Source organism: Giraffa tippelskirchi, chromosome 9 (assembly GCF_054371585.1).
Source record: "Giraffa tippelskirchi isolate mGirTip1 chromosome 9, T2T-mGirTip1v1.2.pri, whole genome shotgun sequence".
In the NCBI taxonomy this organism is placed as follows: domain Eukaryota; kingdom Metazoa; phylum Chordata; class Mammalia; order Artiodactyla; family Giraffidae; genus Giraffa; species Giraffa tippelskirchi.
In genome coordinates, this window is record NC_137283.1 from 127,654,147 (window position 1) to 127,673,385 (window position 19,239).

The 19,239-nt window shown below is 36.6% G+C and overlaps 2 protein-coding genes across 10 annotated transcripts in view; one reads left to right on the forward strand and one right to left on the reverse strand.

Moving 5' to 3' along the window:
• Positions 1-1,367, forward strand: part of RARS2 (arginyl-tRNA synthetase 2, mitochondrial) — a 75,267-nt gene extending 73,900 nt beyond the window's left edge. The window contains exon 21 of the mRNA XM_081528598.1: positions 1,247-1,367. Coding sequence (XP_081384724.1) covers positions 1,247-1,282 — 36 coding nt within the window. The 3' untranslated portion in view covers positions 1,283-1,367. The remainder of the gene's footprint in view (positions 1-1,246) is intronic.
• The window catches only part of SLC35A1 (solute carrier family 35 member A1), a 33,769-nt gene that overhangs the window by 1,878 nt on the left and 12,652 nt on the right, over positions 1-19,239 (reverse strand). For 3 of the 9 annotated variants that reach the window (XM_081528608.1, XM_081528602.1, XM_081528599.1), the window contains 6 exons: positions 13,983-14,142; positions 13,662-13,814; positions 7,727-7,793; positions 5,662-5,838; positions 5,028-5,162; positions 2,212-3,043 (listed from right to left, as the gene is read on the reverse strand). In XM_081528608.1, the coding sequence (XP_081384734.1) occupies positions 2,916-3,043; positions 5,028-5,162; positions 5,662-5,838; positions 7,727-7,793; positions 13,662-13,814; positions 13,983-14,072 (750 nt within the window). In that variant the 5' untranslated portion in view covers positions 14,073-14,142 and the 3' untranslated portion in view covers positions 2,212-2,915. Of the gene's footprint in view, positions 1-2,211; positions 3,044-5,027; positions 5,163-5,661; positions 5,839-7,726; positions 7,794-13,661; positions 13,815-13,982; positions 14,143-19,239 lie in introns of those variants that run through there. The other 6 variants (XM_081528604.1, XM_081528600.1, XM_081528605.1 and 3 more) reach the window with 3 other exon arrangements.

The following is a 19,239-nucleotide window of genomic DNA, read 5'->3' on the forward strand; positions in this document are numbered from 1 at the left end:
TGTACATAGTGATTCACTATTTTTATAAATTACACTGCATTCAAAGTTAATACAAAACAATGACGTATTCAAAGTTAATACAAAACAATGACGTATTTCCCTGTGCAATGCAATATATCTTTCTTCTTTACCTGTTTTATACATAGTAGTTTGTATCTCTTAAGCTCTACCCGTCTTGCTTCTCCCCACTTCCCATTGGTAACCACTAGTTTGTTCTCTGTATCTGTGAGTCTTTGTTGTATTCATTTATTTCTAAGATTCCACATATAAGTGATAACAAGAGTATCTGTCTTGTTCTGACTTATTTCACTAAGCATAATAACTCTAGGCCTACCCATATTGTTGAAAATGTCAAAAATGTCAAAATTTCATTTCTTTATGGCTAGTATTCATGTATACACACATCTTCTGTTGCTGGATACTGTGTTGCTTCCATATTTTTGCTATTACAAATAATGCTGCTGTGAACGTGGGGCGGGGCAGCGGGGGGGGGTGCATATAGCTCTTTGGTGTTTTTGTTTTCTTTGGATATATACCCAGGAGTAGAATTGCTGGGTCATAGCTCTATTTTTAGTTTTTTGAGGAACCTCCACATTGTTTTCCAAAGTGGCTGCACCCATTTACATTCCCACCAACAGGGGGAGTTACAGTCCCTACTGTGTCTGTGCACAGGTGCACACACTCCACTGGAGTGGCACCTAGGCTTCCCCCACCTCTCCTGTCCCACCAGCCCTCCAACCAGCCAAGGGGGCTGGCTGTGTCTGACCCAGGGCTGGGGTGCCCAGTATGTGTGTTGAACGGCTCACTCCCAGGAAGGATTCTCCACCCGTGTGATCTCCCTTCTTCTGAGTCTCCTCCCTGGGGCACTGGTCCCAAACTGCTGCTTCTCCTCCCTTCCTACTGATTCTGTGTGGATCTTTCTTACAACCTTGGCTGTACAAGTCTTTCTGCCCATTTCCAGTTACTCCTCAGTGAAACCTGTTCCACACGCTGATGTATATGTGTTCGTGGGGTGAGCTGAGTTCTGGCTTGAGGTTTCTTACTGTGCCATTCATCCAGAAACTCTCCTTATAAATAAGATTATTTGTTTTTATTTTTTAAAACCGGTGAAGAAAAATCTCAATTTTCTTAGGATTATGAGTGTTCCTAATAAATTTAGGGAGACCAAAATTAAGCTTTTTTGCCAATGCAGCTGACTACTCCCAGAGAACAGATCTTGTCCTTATCTTTTCATTGCTCTGTACAGGTAACTCTTAACACACTACATGAACTGGGACACTGAATACATTTGAATAACAAGGAACTACTTTACAGATACCAACTTAGGATCTTTGTAAATTAGTCCATTAAAGCATATTTGAAATGGAGTTTCCCAGTTTCGTGTATCTGCATATTGTTAAGTACATTTACCTGCTTAGGGAACATGAATAGGATCTGATTTGTTTGATAGGTTCAGCTATCCTCACCTGAGAATTTCCATTCTGATCTGCTAAAATTGATTCTAACTATTGCTACTAGAAGTCTTTTGAATACCAATGACAGTCTATTTTTATGCATAGAAAAGCCGCTTAGCATGAACTAAAGCTTCTTTAGTTGAGTGAGCTTAGTTTTATATTGGCAAGTATGGTATACATTGTTAATCCTAGAAAAGACTCCAATTTTAAGTGAATTAGCTTCCAGATTGCTAATTCTCTACTTAAAGTATCAATATTTCTTCACCATAAATCAGCCATGGAATAAAAACATAAGTTGGGACATGTTTTACAGGTCTAGTATCCCCCACCTCTTCTTTTAAAAAACATTCCCCTTCCCAGATCCTTAGTATTCCTAGCTTCCTTAGTATTTGAATCTTGAGTAAAATGACACAGGGGCAGTGATTGTTAGAGCCAAGTCTTTGAAAAAACAGCTCCCTGAAAGAAATGTACATTAATTCCTATAGCCTGGAGCCCTACAGTCTTACAAATTCCTTTTGTTGTTTAATGCTAGCTAGAGTCGCTTTATAGCCCTTTTTGGCAACTTGATAAAAGTCCACATATAGGAAGTAAAAAATTTAATGGTTTGGGCTTGTGTTTATGCTTAAGCATTATCTTAATGGTCATATCTACAATACAAGTAGTGAGCAAACAGATTTCATATAATAAATTAAGTTTATTGCTGAATTTTCCCATATCATAGAAATTTTTTTAAAAAACACTGAAATTTCACAAATTATTGAGAGCCCAACAGTTACATACTTTATTTAAAAAAGTACAAAAGTGACATTAGAAATATTTTTTGAAGAAAAGTATATCCTCTAACAGCAAAGAAATATGAATCCAGACAATGAATGGCACAAAGACAGCACTGAAAGAGGTATTCAGTCACCACCCATACATCACTGTCTGAGGAGTTTCTAAATAGATTCAGTTTGAGAAGTTACACATTCAGTTTGTTCCTGAATTAGTCTGTCTTGTTTTTGCCTCCCTTTTGTAAGAAAAGAGCTAGATCTTCACTGCTGCTGGGACCAAATACTGTACATGCCTTGGAGAATAAGGAGGGGTCAACCCCTTCTCCCCTGGTACCTGAACAAGAGAACAGTTAGTACAGAAAAGGCTTTGGCACTTTAACCTTTAACATAACCCCAAACCTCATTAATTGAATATTACAGCCTCACATGATTTTTTTTTTAAACACCACATCTCCATACTTTTATATGTACATTGTTATATATACAATAATAAAAATCCTTCATTCTTAAAACAGGTTGATTCCAAACAGGTCACATTAAAACTCTGTGCAATTCATTCACATAGCTTTCTTCTTAATTCTTAGGCCAAACAGTTTTTGTTTTTTAAATCTACCTTCTGAAACTGACTTAAGGCTCTAGTTTAATATAAGTAGTTTAGTCTTAGTAGGAATCTCTTTTGAGGCTAAAGTCACACACCGATGACTCTCTCTTTTGAATCTGTTTCTCCTTGTTGGATGGATGTAGTGTCTTGTCTGGGTAATCCATAGAGATAAATAGAAACACAGACAAGTAGAGTACCCAGAGCAAAGGTGAGTGCTGGAAAGGAAAAAAAAAAAAAAAATCTGTATTTGTGCCCTTAAAACTACATAACAATGATCAGTTTAAAATTTTAAAGACTTTCAACTGTGGGTTTACACTATCAGATTGTATGGAAATAAACTTTAAGTGTTCTGTATTTTGATGGTAAGGTTTAGAAAAGGAATCAATTCTAGCACCACCACCCCACCCCACCCCCCAAAAAAGTGGTAAGGTCTAGGGAGTGACAATCACTGACTACATACTTTTCAGGAACACACGTATCACTGACCAAGAGCATACCAACATCCCTATATGCTGACTGAAAAAAAGCAGTGGAATATGGATTTTCCGTGATACTAGAAACCTGTTAAAGTTTAGAGTAAGAGGTAGTTAGCAAAGTTCAAAAAGTTAGGTGACTAATGATTCAAACCTTTGAGGATTCCTGAATAGCAAATAAGGTGGTGACTTAATGAGTAAACATATTTTCTGCTAACTTTTTTTTAATCTTAATTCTGAAAATTAGGACAAATTACTTGCCAAAAGTAGGCATTATATAACTAAATCTTTGTGTCAAACTGTATATTCTGTTCAAAACTAAGCCACATTCTATCTTAGGGAGTACAATGGCACAGTCCTAATATCTTTAAAAAAAAATGTCATGCAGAGAAATGACATCGGGCCATGGATTTTAATTCATCCCTAAGAAAGACTAGCTTTTCCTTCAGAAAGGGGGGAAGAGGGTAAACTAAATAGAAAACTAAGATTTCTAAGACATTCTTAATTAAGTTCCTTGACATCAGTCAGACAGAACACTGACCAGAAAGCATTTATACTGTTCCCAGATATTCATTAGGAGTACAGGCATAGGATTTGTTGAGCATAAAGATGGATCAAAACTCAAAGTGAAAGTTCACCCCAATAAGATAAAAAACATCTAAAGAAGGGCCTAGAAATGGTAAGCGGCTGGCTTTATACAGAGCACCTGTGTGCCAGGCACTGTTCTAATAAGCACTTCGCCTAAAATAACCCTAGGAGATAGGTGATCTTGCTCCCAATTTACAGACACAGAAACTGAGACATGGGTTAAGTAACTTCCCCAAGGCTGTTCAGCTAATAAATAATAAGCAAGATTTGAACCGTACTATCAATTTATTTTCTAAGATATCTACAACATTGATGTTCTTCTATTTGCATTTATAACAAAAGTCAGTTTTAAAATGAAATGTAAATATAGGCCAGAGCTGATTGTTTTACTTAATGTTGATATTTGACATTTTCCTCGTGTATTAGTTTATGGTATAACTAATAAGTCAGTATCTCTGCTTAAATAATTCAGAAGCCAACTAACAGTGGATATGGCTAGGGAAAATTATATTAGAAGGACAAGCATAAAGGAGGTGCCAGAATGCCAGCTACAGTAATGAATGTTTTTTATTAATTACATGTTAAATGAAATAAAGATAGCTTTATAAAAGAAAATTTAGATTTGGATTATAGTTTCAAAAGCAGTTTATACCCCAAGTCCAAAACAGGAAGGTACAAACTAAGGGAGAAATGAAAGTTTTACTATTCTTCCCTCAAAAAAAAAAGCCAAGTTTACTGTCATTCCCTGTGGTCAGTAAGCACTTCCTGAAGTCCTTCTGTTTCTTTCCTTGTGTACCTAGTCATACTGTATTCACGCTGAAGCACTTAAGCTGTCTTGTATATAATACCTGGGAAACAGGAAGGCCCTGACTGTAAAAATGCTCTTCCTACTGAGGAGCCTGCTCACTCACACAGAAGTAACACCCTCGGTTTAAGCTCTGGAACCATTTAAATAACCTAAGTACCGTGAACCCCACATTCCACACAGATATGAACTGCTCCACTTCTAGGATAAATTATAGCAAAACTAAGGCATTTCTGTAAACACTATAAGCAACTGCCATATTTAATAAAAGATGAACCAAGGAAGTGAGAAGCTCTTCTCTGTTAAAAACTTACAGTACAAACTAAGACATACTTATCTGTAATCCAAACAGCATCACGGAAGCAATGGTAGAAAGGACAATGGCAGCTGCCGCAGAAAAACCTTTCATGATATTGTCTGTGTATTTGACCACAATAGATGTGTAGAGGCCTCCAACACTGGCAAGGACTTGTGTACAGAAAGAAAGACAATCTTAACACTCAAATGAAACATTCTGTGACGGTAGGGCACTTTTCATCCTCAGAGATGCCATACTAATTTACCTAGGAAAATGCTATTTTCCTTAGAAGCAGCCATCTGGGAGAGTTTGTACTAAAAGTGAGTTGTAGTTCCTACAAAACATTGTTTTTCAGATGCCCAAAGGGCTATGTACTCTACTACTAAACTGTACACACTTATTGCTAACACATTAGGTACTTTTGATTGTGAAGGCAAAAATTGCTTTGGGATAGCTTTGCCACAAAAGTAAGTCAATAAAATCAAAATTACATTTTCAAGCTGGTATTCCCAGTATCAAAGGAACAATTTAAAAATGCTATAAAGGCTTAAATGACATCTAGCTTATATTACATAATATATTCCATATTCTATAATATATATTATTATATTGTTAATATTTTTTTAAAAAAATAGATCTACCTAGAACCTTTAATTCCTGGATACTTACAGATGACAAACCAGACATAGTATGTGTAACCAAAGAAAAATCCTTTTTCTTTAATTTCAGCTCCATCTGACAAGTAGACGCCAACTAATGTCACAACAATCCCCGATAGATACATCTGAATGTTTCTCACCCAAAGGGAAGTGTCTGAACTCTTTAAAACTTTTTCAAAATATACTCCTGAAAGAAAATTAAGCATGCAAATATGATATAGATATTAGAAATAAAAATGTCTTTCATTTAGAATAAAAATCTAAAGTATATGATTTAGGAAACAAAACATTTTACATTAATTTAATGCACGATTATTATGCTGGTTATGACACGTGGCATACTGAACAGTACCCATTTGTATTTATACAGAGCATATAGAATTAATAACCAAGAGGGAGCTTCCTAACCCACATTTAATAGGAAATTCTCAATATTGTTAAGTTTCTGCCTGTATTATAGCAGTGAGCTAGATCACCAAAGCTGTCTACTAATGCCACTGAAACACTTGGTTTGGTCAGCTAGAAAACTATACTGTTAAGAGTCAATTATCTTAATCATACTCCTATAGTATCTGCCTAGTGATGAATACTCTCCACTTTGCAAAATAACCTATATAATCACCACCAGGAATTTTTTCAGAATAAGTAACACAACCAAAATAAAATTTAAATAAAACTTGCTGAGTGAAGCCACTTTCCTTTAAAGCAGGGGTCCACAGGCCAAGTTCATACACACAGTCAGAAGGAACATGAATTCCCTAACTAGACAATACGTTTTGTGTATATGTGCGTTTTTCTGCAGTTGATGATCCATAGCTTTTTAGGTATTCCAAAAGTGCACATAACTTCTCCCTCAAAAAGTCACATAGCACAGCTTGTAAGTTCTATACTTAAAATGAATGCGTGTTTAACAAGGACATTAACGAGTTTTGTTACAAACGCTGTTAGAGACTCTGCCACTAAAGTACCCATCAACTAAAATGAAATGAAAACCAAGATTTTTTTTTGATGAACCTATGTTGGAAAGAGCCAGAGAATGGAAACAAACATAATGGCTACTCCTATTTCTAACTTTGATTTTCCTCAACCAGGAAAACCATTTAACTATTCAGTTCTCAGTTAGTCCAAACATAGACAGGTATTAAACCACCTACTGTTTCCTCCCTTGTGTACTGAGAGGTTGAACTAAACAGAATGTTGGACACACTTTAACTGTTCAAAATAGTGCTAAAAATCAAACAGTATATTATTTCGAGTGTAAGTCAATTTTTGTTTATGATTTGTTGTTTAAGAATAAAAGTCTAGCACAATGCTGTCATTAAGTTTATTCCTAAATTTAGATTTTCCCCTCTTATCAAACGACTAGAAGAGAAAAAGATTACTTTCCTAGTCAAAAATAAAGTACTATAAAATGAAAAAATAGTCTTAACTCCTGAAATAGCACAAATAAATAATAAAGATGTGTAGCTATAACTAATATACCCTTTCAGTTTCTTCTCCGTTGGAACTATTTCTAAAACATCTCATTTCTTATATTGCACTTAACATTCATACTTTTCTCTCTTCTTGATTCAGTGAAGGATTGCTTTTCCCTACACATGTGAGTCCAGACTTCCATGTTTATCTAATGTTAGTGGTTTTGATTCTTCTCTCCCTTTTTGGCTCTTACTTCTGGGTACTAGGTTTTCTGAGGTATTTTCTACCTCCCTTTCCTCCCTACTCCATAATTCCTAATCTGTTGAAGCAGAGGAAGAAATTGAGATTACCAGGGAAATACAGATAGCAAGCTGGTAACTAGCAACCTAAAAGCAGCTGAATCTAGCCTGAGGTCAGCGCCAGAAAAATAGAAAGAGGTACTTGAGCTTTCTGATAGCTAACTTATTCCATTTTCAGAGGTCTTTTTTCATTTATTTTGGGGTTCTTAGATGGACTGAGGATAGTCAACGATGACAAATACATTCTTAGATGACTGCAAAAATGAGTAAGGACTGAGATCTAAGCTGAGTTAAACACTACTACATGCTTCCTAGGAAAACAATTTGACAACTGAATAAAGTGGTGCTTTTATGATTTACCTGCAAATCCTGAGCACAATACAGCAACAGCTATAGCGCCAAATCCTAACAGTGGATTCTGTTCCACCTGCAATAGTAATGTTTTAAGTTATTCTTAGTGACTAAAAATACAACTCTTCCAAGAGACCAAACAAATGAATACAAAAATCTGTTTATAGTTCTACTGCAAGTATGTGTCATTATCAGACACAGCTTTTCTATAGAATAAGACAGGACCAAACAAAATGCCATCCCAGGGACAAACAAAAGTACTTAAGTTAAAAACATATCGGTCAAATCACAGCCACAATAAACACTTGAGAAACATGTGTGCCTTCTTCCTAATAACAGTGGCACCCGAGCACAGAATTGTGCATAGTCAACCACCTGTTGGCCTTCCCAGGTGGCACTAGTGGTAAAGAACCCGCCTGCCAAAGCAGGAGACAAAAGAGACACGGGTTCGCTCCCTGGGTTGGGAAGATCTGGAGGAGGACACGGCAACCCCTCCAGTATCCTTGCCAGGAGAATCCCACAGACAGAAGATCCTGGTGGGCTACAGTCCATGGGATCACAAAGAGTCGAACACGACTGAAGCAATTTAGCATGCAGGCAGCAGCCACCACTTAATTTTAACTTCTGCCACCACCATAACTCAAGCCCTTATAGGATCAATCATGGAAATGACGACACTTTGACTTGTCCTATTCCCTATCACCTGTGGGATAAAGGACTTGTAAGATTTCCAGCTTTACTGAATTTTTATCAAATATTAATAGCATGACTTTTACATACCATATACACTACTTTATATACTAAATGAACAAAGCGGAAGCTGATACACAGCTCTGATTCTTAAATAGTTCATTAATGTGAGAGATGGACATGTATATATATTCATAATACTTTACTAACAGATGCAGGTATATGGACCCCCAACCTATTGTTTCAACTTTATTTCCTCTTTCCTAAAGTAACCCTCAGGAGCTTTCATCAGTCTTTTCTCAGAGATCAGTGTTATCTGAGGGGTAGCACTCAGAAACTAAAGGGTTGAGACACATGACTGTAATGTGACAAGCACATACCTTGTTCAAAACAAATAAGCCTGATATAAGGAGAGACCTGAGAGAGAAAATATCTGCATGAAGATAAAAGAGGAAACAGAAGATATCATGGACTAATGATTCTCAAAGGATGGTCCCTGGACCAACAGCAGCAGCAGCAGCAGCATCACCTGTTAGAAATGAAAATTGACAGGCATTCTCCAGACCTACTGAATCATAAACTGTTAGCCTCCACCCTCATAATCTGTTTAACCTTCCTGTTAATTCTGATGTACACTTATGTTTTGAGAACCACTGCTATACACTACAATGGATAAACATGGATGCTTTCCTAATATAAACTATAAGACTGGCATAGAGATGAGAAAAAATAATGGAAGGACACTAGAAAGCTCAAGCTACTAAATATAATGTCTGACAAATTCTTGGCTTTTCTGCCAGTTTAATCTCTACAGTTAGGAAAAATTGGTGATAAGACACTGACTGCTTCTCTGAACTTAATTCTAACTGATAAACTACTGGGCGATGAAGCAGAAGTCATGGAAACTTAAAGGCAGTGTTTTAAGAAGATGAGCAACAGCCAAACACAGGATAGTTAAGAAGACCTGAGCTCCAGTCTTGAATAAATGAAAATTCAAAGAAATAAAACTGAGAAATTCCATAGCTAGTGGGAAGATGGTTCAAGAAGGATAAGAGTTTCATTAAGAATGAGATTCTTGTGAATAGTAAAGAAAAAAGTCAGGTGTCACTAGTTAAGGGCAAGTTTGATGAATTCTCATTTTATGGGAACACTAAGAAAAAAAATTAAAACTACAGTATACAAAACCAAGAGGAACCAACCAGGAATTTTAGTATCAAAAAAATTGAAAACTCAGAATAAGTGGAGGCTTGCAAAAGTACTTTAAAACTTTAAGATGGCCATTAAAAGAGAAGAAAAGAGTGTTTCTTTGGCTAGATGACATACTGTTAGAGAGCAAGAAAATACCCACTTTCTCTCTGAATAATGATTTTAAATGAATGAATGAATGGGACGTTAAGTCCAAGATGTGTGGTTTGCTATCATAAAAACACCTGCCTAAATTCAGAAGCGTCTTGACCAAGAACAGTAGCAAGTCAAGGTAGTGTTCACTATATCTGTGAAGATTACTGGGGCATGGAAACTATGCCAGAAAATCTGAACTGGGCAAATACTGTCCTGATTTTCAGAAAGGCAGAGGGAAGGAAAAGCTGCAGAAATTATCAACAGCAGCTTGAGAAGTTGAAGGCAGGCCAGTACACTTACCAAAAGCACAGACTCTAGAGCCACACTGTCTGGGCTCAAGCAGGGTCAGTGTGGACCCACTGCTAAGCTGCTTTGCCTATCAGTTTCCTCATATGAAAATGGAAATAAAGACACGCATCTCATATGATTGGTGTGGGCATAAGTGAGTTAATGTGTGTAAAGCACTTAGAACATTGCTAATAACTAGTGTTACTGCAGTGTTGTTACTGTTACTGAATACAAGCAAAATCACAGATGACTTGTAGAGCTTAAAAAGTCTAATGGTCATCACACACGCACACAAAATGGTGTGGCTTCCATAAGAAGACATACCAAACTGTCTTACTGAAAGGATTCCTAGTTAAGTGATGAGGGGAATTCCACAGAGATAATGTTCAGTAAGAAATCTGACAGATTTGCATAGTATTTTTGTTACTAAGACAAATGGAGTGAGGTTAACTAGTTCTATTCATAGCTGAGTGAATTCTCATGTAGCAAAGTGCTAATTAACAGAATAAAACCAAGCTAGACCCACAACCACTATCAACCAGCCAGGCATATGAATGAGCCACCAGAGAAACAGCTCCTCCAAGCCTCGACAAGTCTTCAGCTGCCTGCAGCCCTGGCTGATATCTTGACTGCAACCTCTTATGAGACCCCTCAAGCCAGAATGTCTAAAAGAGGCCAGAGCTCAGGCACCCTTGAATTCCTGATTCACGAAAACTGTGAGAAGTAACAAATGTTTCTTAAGCAAGAGGAAAAAAATAGTCAAAGAGAGACCTAAAGGCATGTCCACAGAACTCGGATCCTGTCCTGTCTAAAATTTTCAGTGAAGACCCAGAAGACATACATGTTGCATCTGTAGAAAGCATAATAACATTTCAAGAAAAAGCTAACAACCAATAAGGACTGGAAAGACCTCAGAGGCTTGAACATTAACCCAAAGCTAACAAGATGGGCTTAATAAATATAAACACATCTTGCACTTTGGTTTAGAAGAAGCCTGCTGCACAAAACACATCTGAGAAAAACTGTGTGTGTGAAACAGCTACATGTGGTTATATAATCAGTTACAGAATGGATAGCCACCTCCAACCCCCAAAAAAAAAACAAACACCCTGATATAACCTTAGGCTGACTGAACAAGTTTAGAGGTTATTAGTGAACTACAACTCAGCTCAGTTGGTAAAGAATCTGCCTGCAATACAAGAGACCCGGGTTCTATCCCTGGGTCGGGAAGATCCCCTGGAGAAGGAAATGACAACCCACTCCAATATTGTTGCCTGGAGAATCCCATGGACAGCGGAACCTGGCAAACTATAGTCCATGGGGTCGCAAGAGTTGGACACAACTTAGCAACTAAACCACCACCAACCACCACCACAACTCACACTATTCAGTCAACATCTGGAGATGGTATGAGCTTTGGGGTCATAGTGAGGAAAAACAATGGATAACTGCATCTAGAAAAGAAATACAAGGCAGCACTGGCATGAGCCAGGGATTACAAAGTCTCCAGAAGGCATATCATAGAAAGAAAGAAGGTTCTCTCAGTAGGGGGACAGAAAAAGACACAGAGGGTAGGGTTGTGACATTGTTCTCAGACATTCCAAGGATCATCATGTGGAGCTAGCAGGGATCTGAGTTATTCTGACGAGAGCAGGGAACAACAAGAGGCAGTTACAGGAAGCTGCATTCTGTTCAAGACACAAAAGAACTTTCTAGAGTGCTCCAGTAGTCGAATTCTCTGCTTTAGTTTACTAAGCTTTTCATACACATTACCTATGTGAGGTGGACATTTGCTAAACACGTAAAGTGGTCCTGCAAGTTCATATTTAACTTTTAAGTGTTTGCATTACTTCCCAAACAAATTATTTCTCCAATGGTCTACATCCAAGTTACACGTGCAGTACATATTTAATCAGTGTTTGAAATGTCACCAAGAATATAAGCACATTTAAACATCATGTAAAGACAATAAATACTAATTTAAAACTCACTTTCTGAGAAAAAACATTCTTCCGCCAGGCCAGAAAGTATGTAAAAAGCTGACTTTTTCTACTCTCACAAGCTCTGCATACCTCCCCGGCTGCCTTCCGCTCCTAAAAGACCATGGGCTCCCTATGGTCATACCACTCTGAACTCCTCTGATCTTGGAGGCTAAGCAGGGTGGGACCTGGTTAGTACTTGGATGGGAGAACCCATGGTCTCTCATTTGGGAAAAATATGCAGAAGGAAGCTCCTGACCTTCAGGTCCTCCACTGTAGATCTACGTCCTACTTCTCTTTGGGAAAACAACCAATTAAAGCATATAATATTTTTTTTAGCAATCCCACTGCTGGGCATACACACTGAGGAAACCACACTTGAAAGAGACACGTGTACCCCAATGTTCATCGCAGCACTGTTTATAATAGCCAGGACATGGAAGCAGCCTAGATGCCCATCAGCAGATGAATGGATAAGGAAGCTGTGGTACATACACACAATGGAATATTACTCAGCCATTAAAAAGAATACATTCAAATCAGTTCTAATGAGGTGGATGAAACTGGAGCCTATTATACAGAGTGAAGTAAGCCAGAAAGAAAAACACCAATACAGTATACTAACACATATATATGGAATTTAGTAAATTGGTAAAAATAACCCTGTATGCGAGACAGCAAAAGAGACACATATATAGAACAGTCTTTTGGACTCTATGGGAGAGGGCGAGGGTGGGATGATATGGGAGAATGGCATTGAAGCATGTAAATTATCATATGTGAAACGAATCACCAGTCCAGGTTCGATGCATGATACAGGGTGCTCGGGGCTGGTGCACCGGGATGACCCGGAGGGATGGGATGGGCAGGGAGGTGGGAGGGGGGTTCTGGAAGGGGAACACATGTACACCCATGGTGGATTCATGTCAATGTATGGCAAAACCACTACAATATTGTAAAGTTAAAAAATAGATAAACAAATTTAAAAAAAAAGGATATAATACTTTTTTAAAAAAATCAGGTATATACTTTAACATTTAACTCTTGATCTAAAAGTTAGAAGTGAAGGCACCTTTTGCCCTATTTTAGTTATCAATTATCAGGAAAACCACTACTACTCCTCTATAAGCCCAATTGTTGACAGTGGCTATATGTACAAAGCAAAAATTGTTGTGACTTCAGGAGAACATGAAAATTAGATGGAGAAAACTTTGCCCAGTATTTCTTAGAAAACGTCTAAAAGAGGCCTAGAAGTTCTGAACATATACACTGTGTGGAAGTTTGCACAATTTGAGTCACAGGTTAGCTATTAACTGTGGAACTTTGGATAAGTTACTTCCTCTCTTTGAAGTTACTTCAATTTTGTTATCCATAAAATGAAGGAGGGGCATTATATTGAGTTTAAGATACTATCCATCTCTAACGTGTTTTATGCATATTCTCCTCTTAAAAAAAAAAAAAAGAAGCCAGTATTCCTCTCCTTAACAATAATATTTTCCTAAAGGGAAAAAAGGATATATGTAAGGCAAAGGTTATTTTCACTCAAAGAAATATAATCAAGCTCCATGCATCAGTGTGACTGTCTAAAGTACATAAGACTTTAAAAAGTTTCCTAGATTAGTTACATTAAGCATTTTGTTTCTTACCACAACTTTTGTGGCTTGGGCTGGTTTCCACTGTACGAGTATGACTCCCCCACACAGCATAAAAACTGAAATCCACTGTAACTTGCTAAGCGTCCGGTTTAACATTAAAACAGTACATAGAGCAGTGCAAGGAATCTTCAATTGGTACGTCACCTACGAACAAAACAATGAACTAATCAACTCAGCTAACATTAGACTCTGACACAAATATATCTGAGAGAATTGAGAAAAGTATCTGATAGTGAGATAAAGGGTTAATAAAAATCTTTTCACCATAAAAACATGTTTTTTAAAGATTCTACACTTTTGATTACCACCTACCTGGTACACTGCTGCATCCAGATTGCTAAGAGCTAGAAAAGCCATGTTGTTCTGCACAGCATACACTAAGGAAGGCACACTCAACTTCATCAGTTCCTTGGGGCTCCCCAAGACATTCTCTCTTAAAGATGCCTTGAATCTACCCAGATTACCAGTTTCTCTTTGAAAACAAAAAGGGGAAATGAGATGAGGTGAGGAAGAAAATGAAAGGTTATTCTATTAGATACCATCACAGGTAGGGTAGCTACAATGTGCCAAGTTCACTGATAGAATTTAGCAAACTTAGTTTATTTTTAGAATTTTTGACTAATTTTAGATTTATTAAAAGAAATATACCAGCAATACGTGAAAAACAATTATAATTTCTATTTGGGAAAATATGACAACTTGGCTTACCATCATCCACCTCTGGTCAAAGCTCCAGGGGCTTCTGAGTATATAAAGTTATGAGATAACAGGAAACCAGAATTGCTGATATTACCCATAAAAAATTAATCCCTGCCACTTTAACTGCCATTACATCAAGTTTACCCTGATTATTTTTTAGATCAGACTGCATATCCATTTAAAACAATTTTTAATTACAATGGATTTAAATTGCAAACAAAAGAAAAAAGCTTTAGTACTTAAAGAAGTTACTTGAGATTAATTTATAAATATTGACCTGCACCACTCAATGAGATAGGAATACGAATTGAGTGATGTAGGTCAATATTATTTGTAAACAAATTCAGTGTTTGTGCAATACGGAGGACAATAAATCTTTAGATAAGCATATTCTCATAAAACTCAAGTATATATCTATATAACTTTGCAGGAAATCTGAATAATTAATACCAGTAAAGGTAAACCATATCTACAATGTACATAAAGTTTACTACTTGACTGCATATTGATTAATGAATGCTCTTAAGTATTCTTATTTTTCTGCAGGAGGAACTATTATAGCTAATCTGACTCATACTTTCCCCTGCTATAAATCAGCTCATTTATTCCCTGAAAATACATATCAAAGAACACTTTTATAAGCATCAACACCAAAAAAATGCTACATCAAAAGGCTCCTAATTACAACTCAAAATATCCTTAAGAGGACCATAATGCTTCACTGGGAAGACTGATCTATGTCAACTCACAATGAGCCTCCAAATTTTCGGTTAACAGAATCAACAGTCACTAACCGGGTATTTTCATATTAAATAGGGCAAAAAGAATTACCTAGGTTCTGAGGGGGAGCAAAAAGTCCATAATGTTGAACTGACTACCCATGCCTTTTCACCACAGAACATTCCAGCCCCCAAGAAAATACTTAAGACAGGAAAGTTGGCCTGGACCACAGAAACACAAGATGTCCTCAGTTACAGACCATCTGCTGCCAAATTCAATACACTCCACACCACAATGGGAAATAAGACACACACAGCCTAGAGAGACAAGACAAATGCCAGCCAGAAGGGAGAGAATGCCAGAAAGATGACTGTACTGGGAAAATCTACATAGGAGAGATTTCCAGACACCTCAAGTTTGGCCCTTGAAACCTTTAACATTCTTTTTTTTAAACACAAATCTATGATGTTCTATATAATTCTCCACATCTTAAAAGAATATAAAGAAAATTTTCTCAAGTTTTTCCTCAGTTATAAAACTGAAGATAAAAAAAGATTAAAATTAAAAAGAATCACAGAGGTCCAACTCAAAGAACCATTTTAACAGGTGATATATTAGAAACCATAATTGAACATTTTGTCATAATTCTAAGAAGCACCTTATGATGGGAGAAACATAAATCTTACAGAACACTGCTTTCACTGAACCATTACTTTATGTCCTTCCAAAATACTTTTCTACTGATGTATCTTCAAAGTGGTTCCCTAAGGAACTCCTGAGAGGTACCAGTTTGTACCCATCTTTTATGTTCTACTTCCTTTCATGTCTTTTTATCTCCCACATACGATTCCTCAAGCTCTAGTTTAGTGGCTATTTATCCCTTCTCTAATCCCCAGCTATAGGCAATGCCACCCCACGTCCACTCCATAGAGATACTCTAAACCCTCAATAGTACCAAGTGAACTACTGGCTATCCAGAGATCAGAGTTGGTCTCTTTATCACTGACTCTTGCTCTGCACGAATATGGGCTGCTTACGGATCTGATTCCTTCCCCTATTAACCACCATGCCTGCAACAATAATCAGGGTTGCTGTGGCACCTTCTCTCCATGTCACTTTTTCTTCTCACTTCTACACTTTTCAGCTTTCATATCAAAAGAAGGGCCTGTGAGACATCACCGGCCAATCTGAATACTCCACTCCTTCAATGTGGCAAACCAATAGAGTATGGTGTACTGTGTCCAGATTAACCTTCAGGTCTGTGGCTCCTTATTAGATCCTTTTTATTGGATCTTTTTCCTTGGATGCTTAGGAATTACTACTTCTTCATTGCCAAGAAGGCTTTAGTATCTTTTTCTGGTTTCTTCTCTAATGCAGATATTAGAGAAGCCAAGGTCTACCAGAATGCTATTAGTGGAAAGCTCAACTTCACCATAGAATTATATCAATATTATGTAATTATAACAAGATATTTGGAAATAAGTTACACAAAATAGCAGAGATTGCTAGAAGAACTTGTAAAAGAAAACAAAAGCTCAAGAATAATTAATGACATTGTATAGTAAAATAAAGGTCCATACAGTCAAAGCTATGATTTTTCCAATAGTCATGTACAAATGTGAGAGTTGGACCATAAAGAAGGCTGAGCACCAAAGGATTGATGCTTTCAAACTGTGGTGCTGGAAAAGACTCTTGAGAGTACCCTGGACTGCAAGGAGATCAAACCAGTCAATCCTAAAGGAAATCAACCCTGTATATTCATTGGAAGGACTGATGCGGAAGCTCCAATACCTTGGCCACTTGATGCAAAGAGCCGACTCACTAAAAAAGACCCTTATGCTGGGTAAGACTGAAAGCAAAAGGAGAAGAGGGTGGCAGAGGATGAGATAGTTCGATAGCATCACTGACTCAATGGACCTGAGTCTGAGCAAACTCCAAGAGATAGTGAAGGACAGGAAAGCCTGTTGTGCTGCATTCCATGGGGTCATGAAGAGTTGGACACCACTTAGCAACTGAACAACAATAGTAGAATAAAGAGAGTTAGGAGGTATAACAAAGAATATATGGGAATCTTCACACACAGAAAGTTTTAAAGGAAGAGATAAATTATTTCAGTATGAGATTAAATCTTGCTTAATTTTAATGTATTAAGAAAACAGCTCTAAAACTTAGTTTTACTCACAAAAGTTAAAATATATATATATATATACACACACACACACCAATGTATCTTCCAGAAAACACTAGTAATCATCTATCTTTTTGTTTTACTGTTAAGTAGACAAAGATAAATGATCAATTTTAAATATACTACAGCCTTGAATATACTAGTGAAAGGAACACATAAAAACCAAAGGCCATTTTTCCTTCCATTTTCCCACCCTGATATTTTCTTGGAAATCAAATCCATGCACTTTAATGAGTACATTTTGTTAAAAACAAATTTATTGAATTATATAAATGACATTGTGAGATAAGAGAAAGCATGTCTAAAATCAAAAAGCATATTTTTAAAAAAATATATAGTCTGACCCATTAAATTTACTGTTTGATTTTTATCACTGGAAAAGAATCTATGTTCAACCTCTTGTTACCTGAAGAAACGCTGAAGCTCCGTGTTGATTGTAGACAGATTCTGCTGCTGCCTACCCCCCTAAATTTCCTACCAACCAGGTGAAACCAACTCTTTCTGATTTATGTTTGGTCAAAAGTAGGTCTCATTCTTCCAGCTCCTGATCTGACGAGAACTACTAGGAGACCTAAAATCCTTGGCTAGGTTACCAAGGCACTGTGCAAAATGGAATAATAATACAGCACAAGTTACTCGTGAGCTTAAGAAATTTCAGTTTTGCTTACAAATTTCTTATCTGCAAAGTTAATCTTCATTCATTATTCTAGGTAATACTATGAAATAGTAAAATAATTTTCTCCAGTCTTACATGGATAAGTAGTTCAAAGATTTAAGATGCATTTATTACTAGACACACCCAAAGTAATATGTATATTTACACATCCTTCTAGGTTTCTTTAGTCTTTACAGGCTGTGGTGGACAGCAAATAACAAAAAGCTGACGTTGTTCTAAGACAATGTGGCAATGTTTGCACTTCCTTTTTCATATCACAAATGACAGATGTAAATCAAAAGTGTTAATTTTAATAGCTATGAGAGTTTAGTAAAGCTAACTAGCAATTTTTCTGTGAATTGTTGTAGTAATTATTTTATGAACCTAAAACATTTTTACATGTGTTTGTTTTATGTTTCAACTGGATTATAACTTAGAAATCAGTAACTTAACATTCAAATACTTGCTTTTGCATCAGACTGCTAAGCTGCTCCCCTCTCCACAAAATAGGATGTTTATTTCCTTTACCATATGAGAGTGGTCTGACATAATTCATACATATGCACAACAGTGTATATTAAAAGATAATTATTATGTCTTTGTTTTACAGTTGCAGAAGGCTAGATACAATCCAAATGTCCATCAATAGAAACTGGTCTATATAATATATCTGTATAATAGAATACTACACAGCTCTTAATAAGACAGATTTCTATGTATGGACATGGAACCATCTCTAAGATAAAACATTTAAGTGGAAAAAAGTTAAAAAGCACAGTGTAAACTTTGTATGCACACAAAATTACAAGCATTGTACATACATACATGTATAGGCATTTTAGTTACATGCACTAAAATTCCCCAATCAGACCATGTAAACCTTAAACCTTATTTATCAAAGTAAGGTAGCCACCCATCAGTTGTTCCCCCAGTCCCCATTTTTTCTTGCAGTTCTAACTTAAGATAAAAAAAAAGTATAATTTCATATTCCAAAAATTACTGAAACTTAAAAGTAAAATCAAACAACGATGGTGGAAAACTCCAAATTAATTATAAACAAACCAAAAAGAAAAAACAAACCTGTCAGTTTTTTTCATGAATACCAAAATAACACTGATGGAGAAAAATAGAACCCAAGTATTCTAAAACACCGTCATTTTACTGTATGCTCCAAAACTAAATGCAAAAAGAACTACATACAAATACTGAACTTTAGTTAGTAGGTTTGCTTTTCCACAGCTGTATGTTAGAAATTCTGAATCTACTTATTATGTATTCTAGGACTGAGCAAATAAGTAAATATCTTT